The 10,058-nt window shown below is 37.7% G+C and overlaps 1 protein-coding gene across 2 annotated transcripts; it reads left to right on the plus strand.

The window, feature by feature from the left end:
- Window positions 1-214: 214 nt before the first annotated feature.
- Window positions 215-8,758, plus strand: HPT1 (homogentisate phytyltransferase 1). 2 transcript variants are annotated; one of them, XM_087321712.1, is made up of 12 exons: window positions 215-424; window positions 989-1,230; window positions 1,501-1,584; window positions 1,775-1,849; window positions 1,996-2,079; window positions 2,156-2,245; window positions 2,343-2,444; window positions 7,122-7,217; window positions 7,336-7,407; window positions 7,517-7,612; window positions 7,728-7,832; window positions 8,382-8,758. In XM_087321712.1, the coding sequence occupies exons 1-12, from the start codon at window positions 253-255 to the stop codon at window positions 8,421-8,423; spliced, it is 1,260 nt and encodes a 419-aa protein (XP_087177838.1). In that variant the 5' UTR covers window positions 215-252; the 3' UTR covers window positions 8,424-8,758. The 2 variants fall into 2 exon arrangements, with proteins under 2 accessions (XP_087177838.1, XP_087177839.1); XM_087321713.1 differs by having other exon boundaries at window positions 217-424; window positions 1,004-1,230.
- Window positions 8,759-10,058: the final 1,300 nt, after the last annotated feature.

The raw sequence follows: 10,058 nt of genomic DNA on the forward strand, positions 1-10,058 counted from the left end.
ATTGTTTTAAGGTAAAACGTGGGTTAAAAAAAGCATACGAATGTATTGAAAACATACGCATTCGTACTGTATGCTCCATACACTCACACACACACACACACACACTCTCTCTCTGTCTATCTGCGTCTCTGTTTTTCTCTCCCTTTCTGTTTTCTCTGTCTCTCTGTCTTCTGCCCGCCTGCTCTCTGCTACCAGACCTCGCCCGCTTAGTATGCCGCCATCTCCCTGCGCTTAGAGAGCTTGCGCTTGACGATGAATCTTCTTCTCCTGCAAGCCACAGAAGTAGCAGCAGCATGCACCCCACCTCCCGCCTCGTCGCACTTCACCCGCCCTCGCTATCCTACAGTGCCGCCCATCGCCTGCAGCAGCTGGAAGAATTCACCTATTAGGTCGCCTGCTCGAATATCTCTTCGTCCCAATCCTGGTAATTCTACCCCTTCTCCCCCCCCCCCCCCCCCCCCCCCCCCAGCATTCTTGCCTCTTCACATCTGGTCTTTGTTTTCCGGCGTTTTATCTGATCAAAATCATGGCCCATTTCGTTCTTGTATATATGCCTGCATTCGATGCGAATATTACCGTGTCTATGTTCTATTTTCACTTTTTCTACTTTCCCTCTCTATTTAGTACCAGTTATATCTGCTAATTCATGGTCCACTCCTCTGTCTTCATCCTCCCCATCTCGGCATGCATACACACTCCCTTGCTTAGAAAATTCTTGAAAAAATGGAACCTTTTATTATCCTATCTTTCTTCAACCATTACCATTCCATGCACCAGAGTATGCATGCATTTCATGGATCCGTTTACAACCTTTGTTGTTAAGGTTACAGATTCTTCTTTTTAATCCTTGAGAAGAATACTTCTACATACATGCCAGATATGTACAATCAAATACTACCGTTTTTCTACTCTTCTTACTCTGGAGACTACAAATGTCTTTTTCATTACAATTATTTCTATGAGGGTCATTGTGTATTTGAAATTGCAGAAAGCTTTGTGGCAGGGAATATACATCGTATCCCTATCAACAAGACACGATTATGGAGACCTGTGGGTCGATCTGCACATCCTGGGAGCTTTGCATGCCGAGCTACCGCAAGGTCTGTTGATGACGATCGGGATCCATCTAGAGAATCTGTTCCAGCAGTTGTTGACAACATTGCCCTATATTTTCCACCATGGATTGATGCTTTTTATCGCTTCACAAGGCCTCACACTGTGATCGGCACGGTAATAACTTTCGTTCTCGCAGAAATTGATTTTTTCTTGCTGCTATGTTTTACACTCACATATATTATATGTGAATTTTTATAATTCTTTCCTAACGATACTTAATAATGTACTAAGATCCATACACCTCATGCTTGTTGATTGCTTTCTCTTTGAGTGGAATGCTGCACCAGAAGCTATCTTATTGTTAAAAGGAGGCTGATGAGGTGTTAATCAATTGAGCACAGATATGTTCATAACGTAATAGCCTTTCTTTTATTTATGATACAGGCTTTAGGTATTCTCTCCATTTCATTGCTTTCCATTCAGAGACTTGCAGATTTCTCTTCAATTTTTGCAATTGGATTAATTCAGGTAAGGATATTGAACTCATGACCAGATAGTTTTGATAATCTAGCTTTAGTATTTTCTGGAGTCGTTACATTTACATTATCAGAACCAATTCACTGTCAGCAAATGTGTTAATGTCTAGAGCTTTTCACTCTTCAGTCTGTCTTCCACATGTTGGATACATTCATCTATCTCTTTTTATTCGCTGTTTCAGGCCCTTATTCCGGCATTGTTTATGAACTTCTATATTGTGGGTTTAAACCAGATTTATGATATTGAAATTGATAAGGTAATTCTTTGAAGTTATGATAAGTTAGTTCTTCATTATGCTTTTATTTGCAAAAGCACTCTATATAGCACAATTCTCTCAGAGGGTTACGATCTTTAAGGAAACTTACAACAGAACTCGTTTCCTGGATCCATCTCCCCTTGCAGGTCAATAAACCAACTTTACCATTGGCTTCTGGTGAATTCTCACTCAATACAGGGATAGCCATAGTGACATCGTTTGCCATTCTGGTATTATTCTTTTTTGAGAGGCCTGACAATATTGTTTAAAAGGTCATTATCCTGTAACTAAACATATATTTTACAGAGCCTTGGAATGGGTGTGTACATAGGGTCCACACCTTTACTATGGGCTCTTACAGTGAGCTTCATTCTTGGGACAGCTTATTCAATGGAGGTATGGTATCAACTAGAACACCATTTTGGAATGGTTTATCTTTCAGTTCATCATGATTTACTTCATACTATAATGGAGCTGATGTACTGTATTTCAGCTGCCATTTTTGCGTTGGAAGCGATCAGCTTTTGCGGCAGCTACTTGCATTCTTTCTGTCAGGGCGATTGTGGTGCAACTAGCCTTCTATCTCCACATGCAGGTTTAGACTGGTGCAATGTGACTAGTATATTTTGTGTGTGATCATAACTGGTATAGACTTTTAAAATTTACAACTACTGGGGGCCAATCTAAAATGAAAAAAAAAGGACTTCAACTGTCTCCATAACTTTAATTACGGTCTTAGGGGCCATGAAATGGTAGATGCTTGCCAATGTTCCCTTGATATTGTTATTAGAACACTATACTGTGTTTAAATGGAATATCAATCTCCTTTGCATCTCTTCATGAAGAATTTGTTAAGAACTCTTCACATCCTAAGCACAAATTATCCTCTGTTCCCTTGTTCATCCACCCTCAAGACTCCACTATTTGTATTTGATATCACCCAAGACTTTAATCCCTGTTTTCAAGGAGGCAAAGCATGGTAATGGTCACCATGAGACATTTTCTTGATAGAAAAATTCTGAATTGATCTGCACAACCTTTTTACATGCTAAAACTGCAGAAATAGCAAAAGTAAGAGTCGCTCTTCCTTGACATACCGGGGTGACAAGTGTTGCTACATCAACATTTTTCCACATACACATCTATGTGGAACGGGAGCTCTTAAGTCCAATCATTATGCTCAAATGACACAAATCTCTCTTCTTTGTCATACCAGGGTGCCAAGTGTCACCACTTCAACATTTTTCCATGAGAACATCAATGTTGAACTGGAGATCTAGGTCCAATCACTATGCTCAAATGACACAAATTGCCAGTGTTGGTGACTTTTTGCGAACCTGCTAAATATCAATGTTATCACTATACCCATCTACCGTAAATTTTAACTATGTCATCCCACGGCAACATGTGTTGTGCCTACAGTTTACCGTGAAACATGCACGCTGGACTTACACTCTAGGTCCAATCACTGTGCTTATTACACAACACAAACTGTCTGATTGGGTGGATTCTGTCCATATGCTGGAATAGCAGTTTCTCACACAAATTCTTTACACCTTCAGCCATGTTAAGTCTAGGGATAACCACATAGCTAATTTCACACAAGAAATGATAGTCCCACGACACTGGAACACAAGAACCAGAACTAGAGTGACCTGTGCTTATTAAAACACAAAGGAATGCCAATGAATGAAGTGGAAATGATGAAGCGAATCTTGATGGTGTGATGAAACTTAAAAAGGAACTGAACTAGAGGTGGCCAAAGAAAGAAAGAAAAAGAAATGAAAACATGGGCAAAGGTGGCTGAAGATACATCAGAGACGAAGAATGCTCACATAGAAATGAACACAAAGAACTGCAAATGAGTCAAGTGGAAGTGATTGAGGTGACCATTGAAGAAGAGTTTGAAAGCATGGGCACTACACATTGAGGGTAGTTGTGGGGAGAAAAGTGCTATGCACGATAAAATGGAAAAACTCTTGTAAAAGAGATTAGTGGAGGGTAGGAAAAGATTAATGATCCTATTTGAAGACGTGGAGACAAAAAGCAAGGGGATGTGCTAGGTAGATAGATAGATAGATATTTTTTAGCGTCCATAGAGAGGCTAATGTTGACCCATAGGACCTAAGCACAAAAGTTATCTTGATGTGTGTCTCCTTCCTAAGAAGGGAATTCATACTTTGAAGCACAAAGTCTCGGTGTGTGAATAAAGCATACACATATGAGCTCAACCTTCTGGGTGTTCTCTTTAGTATGATACTCAAGTCATCGCCCCCCTCTTAGTATATCATCATAGCTTTCACGAATTGCACTATATGCAGAGCATGTAAAAAGTGAGTGATATTCATCCTCTACTAGCCCTTCTTTGCATACCTTACATGTCTTTATATTTGGCTGATTTTGATTCCATAATGCAACTTCAATACCTAGGTTGTGTGATCGAGTACTAAGGAGTGTTAATGCTTTACGAGAGTTAATAGGGAGAGGATTATTATCATATATAGGTCTGCATGATGGTGCAGGGTTATGTAACAGTATTGTATGGCTTTATGAAATTACAATGCATCTCTACAGGTATTGCTTACACAATAAGAAGAAATGTGGGATAGACTGTGTGTGGTGCATAAGACTTCGATTCATAATAACTGTGGATTTGGATCTCTGGTGAAAACCTAAGAGAGTTCTAAATGGCAGTTTGCTATTTTCCACATGCCTGCTCAGTGGTTCACATTCTGGTGAATCACTGTATTTGCGACTACATGCAAACGCGATATGATAATGCAGTTCTGAAAACATACTGCTAATAGGAGACTTCAATGCATGAACTGGAAAGCCTCATTATTTGATACAAGTGAAGCCATTTATGGGGAAATTGGAGTTGAATATGTTGATTTGGAAAGCCATGCTCACCATAGCGGGGGCATAACAGATTATTCTCATGGACTTGTTAGATTTTCCCTGAATAATTGTGGAGTTCATGGTGAGTATCTGGTTCATTGTCATGCATAGTCTCCTAAAAAGTGCTTTCCCAAACACTATCCGACACTCTGTGGCTCTGACTTTCACCCTAGTTGCTTAGCTCAAACTCTAAAATGGAACCATCTATCTTGGCCATGCAACACCCAATCATAATTGTTCAATATTGTGTCACAACCCGGAGGTGCTATCATAAATCAAGTGCTGTCATTGTGCTATGCCTGAAAATAATGTCCATGTCGGTCCTCGACTATGGCTTCAGCATGCTTGTTATTGCCAAATCAAGCCACTCTATCACTTTGTTCGCAATTTCTCGGCCCTAAAGGTTATTTTAACCCCAAAGCTCAAAGAAAATGATTGAAATCATGTCGCTAGCGAAGGGCATTTTGCGTCGAGTGTGACTGGGAAATGAACATATAACTAATGGGCCAAGCAAAGGAAGAATTATTTGAGTAATTCCTTTGTGCTTTTTCTATAACCAAGTGATTTATGAAACACCCATGCATGGAATTCTGTTTTAACTTGCAATTTTGTTGGGGCTTCAAATAACTAAGTAATTAAGTATTCCTTGTAGCATATCCAATAGTCAGTATAGATTCTTGATTGAAGATGCTTCACAAATTACTTGCCTATCTGCTGTTGCATTGCATCCCTGTTCAGCACCATCACCAGAATTTTTACAATTGCATGGATGCAAAAAACTGTATGGGGCATGGTGTACAACAGTTTCTAGTTCCTAAAATTTAAAGCATGCTCCATGGTTCCTTTCATTACTAACTGAAGCATGTGCCACCTTTCCTTTCATTTTGTGGAGCTGCAAAAAAGAATTCCCTTACATTATTATAGTACTTGATGCCTTCTTTAGCATGGTAGTTTTATATATTGTTGTCACCTTAAGGCTTTCACAATCATTGTGTTTGTCATTCTTTAGTTCAATCACAGGTTCCATTGCATGCAAGCTTTCCAGTAAAGATGACATATTTCTTTCAAAATGATTCCAAATCCATTTCATTACTTTTAATAATATCTCCACGTAATTTCTAGGGTTTCCTTATTTAGAAACTTGTTGTTTGTTAACTCCCTTGGAGGAGATAACTAATGTGTCATCAATGTTGAAGAAACATTCTCAGGGTGTGGCCTATCACACCACTCACATTCACTCACTCTTGAATAAATCCACTACCCGACTCCACAAAGATATGACTGTCACAGAAGATAGAAGAGACAGAAGATGTAGAAGAGACTGAACGTTAGAAGCATTACAAAGTTTGAAATAAAAGATGAAAATCTTCTCAGAATTAAGATGAAAATAAAATTCTCATTCAAAGGATCACAACCTCCTTAAGTTTTTTTTACACAGGGATTTGAAAGCTCTTTCCCTTTTTCCTATGGTATTCTTGTACTGAGGTACCATTCGGCCCATGTTGAAAAACCAAGCAGAATCATTAGATTTCCTTATTGATGTCCTCCACCACCCAAACATCAATAATCCTTAATAGTGAGTACTATGTAACTATCTCTTGCATTGCTTGCTACCTCAACCTGTCTACATCATATAGCTTATGTGTGTTGCCAGTATTCTTGACATCAACTTCCTGGCACAATACACTCTATTCGAGTCTTTATGCATCTTCATCTTGGTGCTAAGTTTGTGGAGTTGACCTATTCTGACCATTCTTATTAATGTGATTACTGATGGAGGTTTAGAAACACCACATTGTTCAATGACGGCCTGCAAAAAATGCAGGGAACATCAATTCATATTTGAACTATCAAATGCCAATTACGTTATGTTTTTCATATGTCTATCATCGATATGATAACTATAACGCGATATCATATAGTGATGATTCACTATGAAGATTCTACTTTGTCTTCTTAGTTATATTTAGGATTTTATGATTCACAATTAACATTTAGCCCTTTTTATTCCTCAAGAAAGAATAAATGGAGACCACATCTAGATGCGTGGGTTGCTGTATTGTTTCTAAATTTCCAATATTGGTTTTGAAGTGTTTGTGGGAGAGCCTTATATATGTATGAGAAAATGTTCTTAAAAATACATTTCATGATCTCAATTTGAAGCTCTTAGCCATTTCACGCTATAACCTCCTGGATTGCCTTCTATATGATTACTGGTACTTTTTTTTCTGCGAGAGTAGAGTTTATATTCAGCTACCTGAAGGTTTCATTTTAGGATTATCTTTCCGAGGGAAAAAGAAACAATTTTAAACGTTTTCTGTTTTATATCTCAGTATTCTCGCCAATTAAACTTTGTTATTTGTTGAATTTGCAGACCTTCGTTTTCCATAGAGCTGCAGTTTTATCAAGGCCTCTTCTCTTTGCAACAGGATTTATGTGCTTCTTCTCTGTTGTCATAGCTTTATTTAAGGTATGTTCGTTAGAATACTGGTTTCATGCATGCACATTAGTGACCATCAATGAGTTACTATAGAGCTTTTTCTCTGTGAAACTACAGATTCATAATAGGTTTGAGTTTGGTGAAGCAGGATATTCCAGATCTTGAAGGTGACAGAGTTTTTGGCATTCAATCATATACAGTCCAACTGGGACAAGAACGGGTTAGTTTTTCAATAATCATTGATTGTTGCATAATATTTATGCATATTGAGAACACATTAATTTGTTAAGCTGGGAGATTTGACGTCATATGCTTCATGACTCAAACAGGTTTTCTGGCTTTGCATTTATCTGCTTTTAGCAGCATATGGTGTGGCAATATTGATAGGCATCAGTTCTGATATAATGTGGTCTAGGATTGCCATGGTAAGTTTAATTTATTCTTCTGTGATTCTTGACAATAATCTATAGGATATGTATTAATGTGGTATGGATCTGAAAATTTGTAAAATTTGTTTTTTTTGTGCACTCTGATTTTCAGGTAATTGGTCATGCAATATTGGCCAACATTTTGTGGGATCATGCAAAGCATATCGATTTAAAGAGCAAACCTGCGATTAGTGGTTTTTACATGTTTATTTGGAAGGTGCAAAATTCCATCACTCTATTCTCTATTTATCCTTAATGGTTTGCCTTCATACTAATATATTTCTGTGAATGGATGATCCTCCATTACGTGAGAAGCCTGTAACAAATAGTTACTGAACTTGAAATGTAAGTAAATAAAATATCCTACTCCCTTCAAATGCATCCTTGGTTAAGACAATCTTCCTGGGTTAGAACACAGACACAGGTAATGAATGAGTCCAGCACATCTGTTTCTTTTAACGTGTTGCTGTATCATACACTTCTTGCTAGTGGTTCTGTAGCTAATAGTGCATGCAATGAAACTCATTTATGAGCTATCAGTTCTGTTCCTGTTTTGTAGTCGGTGTGACATCAATTTTGTATTAAGCTTACGTTTGACTATTTACTTAACACGTGACCGCATGTTTAGAATTAAGAGAGGTATAACTTTAGAGCCCGAGATTTATTTATCTCAAGTGCACAATAATAATATTGATTAAGAATACTGTACATGGATAATGCACAATTAGTTGGCATCCTCACTATATTGTGGTTCTTGTTTATACAGCTTTTCTATGCAGAGTATCTACTTATACCATTAATGCGATGAGATACGATAGAGTTGCACTCCATCATGGTGCTATCTCCTGCCCTTTACATTACCTTCCTTGGTACAAATATATTTTGCAGCTGCATCCTAAAATATGAGGATTCACTTTTGCAGCACGTATTGCATTCTATCAGATTGGTTCAATTGTTACAATTTCAAAAGCAGTTTCCATATGCTTGTATTGACTGGATGGGCAAGAGAATTATTGATTTCTTCTATCTACTAATTTTCCTTTTACATTCCTCTTGTTTGTGAAATGTAACCTTACCGGTTTATGTCTGACATACAGTTTAACAGATATAAATCTGGAATTTTGAAAATTAGTGCTGCTTTTCGCAGTATTCGATAATTGTTATGCGAAGATAATATTATATTTATATCCAACTCTTGCACTTGTGCTCCAGAAATGTGTTATTGATTCTAATGCTAGATATCCTGGTGCACAAAATGCCAATACATATGTCTGGCAACATTACATCTTCTATTGAGTGATTCTCACCCTCAATTGGGAATATGTTGATGACACCCCGCTCTTGTGTTTCTCTTAAGTAGTGCCAAATATCCATCAGGGAAGATTTGCAATTTTGTTCTAAATCTGTCTTGACAACAAGACAAGATGTAAATCTATATAGAGATGTTATTTATTTGCTTAGCTGGTGCAGTTATGGACTTTATTCCTTTATGTAAAATGTTTTAAGTAGGTTCGAAGGAGAAACAATGACATGATCAATAAAAAGCAACAATAACTTGTCTTCTCCAATCAGTTGCATTCAGGCACAAGTGGTTTATTATTATTTTCAGTTATGAGCATGAGGATGCAAAGAGGCTAAATGAATGGCACGCATCCAAATTGAGTTAGTCCTTCCTCATTTTACATAGGTCATCTAATATGTATGCCAAAACTACTATGCAATGATTGGGATTTATGAAATGGGTGGTGAATGAAGCATGGCAAAGATTGTCATGTTGGACTAGCCCTAGTTTGCGTAGCCAAAGGGAAAGATGACTCTTTCTTGCGGAGATGGAGGACATGTTAGTATACCTAGATAGTCATTATTAGGAATCATTGAAGGCTTGAGCATGTGTTGCTATGACAATGATTTAGAGATAACACCTCACTATTAACCATTAGGGGTATTCTAAAACCAATGTGTAATGATACACCTGTGATGTTGGGGTCACAGGTGTATAGATTGCAGACATTGAAGTGATGATAGATTGTGGATGTGGGAGGAAAAGGTATCCTAGAGCCTCAAACTCTACCCTTATTAAAGCAATGACTATAACCCCACTCTGTATATTTGCATAAACATTTTATATAAACCAACCTCGTTTTTCTAGGAAGTGTTAATTATAGCTTATTTACTTTTAGAATTATTTGTAGCTTCATAATAATATTCTCTCATCTTGGTCAATTAGTTTTGGTGCAACAAGCACGAGCATGTCCAATAAATGACCTTATGGTTAATAGACTTTTAACTAAGCCAAGCATGTGGAAAAGAGTAACGACTCCACTCACCCAATAGCTACCATAACTAGTGCAAAAGACATGGCTGAAGCAAATAATCCATAGAGCGAATTTCTACTTGAAATCTACAATCTTAGTCTAGAATCAACATACCAACATGCTAGTGA

Source organism: Azolla caroliniana, unplaced genomic scaffold, assembly GCF_043228905.1.
Source record: "Azolla caroliniana isolate FFs.n. ecotype wild unplaced genomic scaffold, voAzoCaro1.0.p SCAF_6, whole genome shotgun sequence".
Classification (NCBI taxonomy): domain Eukaryota; kingdom Viridiplantae; phylum Streptophyta; class Polypodiopsida; order Salviniales; family Salviniaceae; genus Azolla; species Azolla caroliniana.

What these genes read in the sequence shown, in the direction of transcription:
- HPT1 (XM_087321712.1), top strand. Translation starts at nt 253, where the DNA reads ATGAATCTTCTTCTCCTGCAAGCCACAGAAGTAGCAGCAGCATGCACC. An exon ending in TGACATCGTTTGCCATTCTG is followed by an intron (nt 2,080 to 2,155) that starts GTATTATTCTTT and finishes TATATTTTACAG; the next exon opens with AGCCTTGGAATGGGTGTGTA. An exon ending in GGACAGCTTATTCAATGGAG is followed by an intron (nt 2,246 to 2,342) that starts GTATGGTATCAA and finishes ACTGTATTTCAG; the next exon opens with CTGCCATTTTTGCGTTGGAA.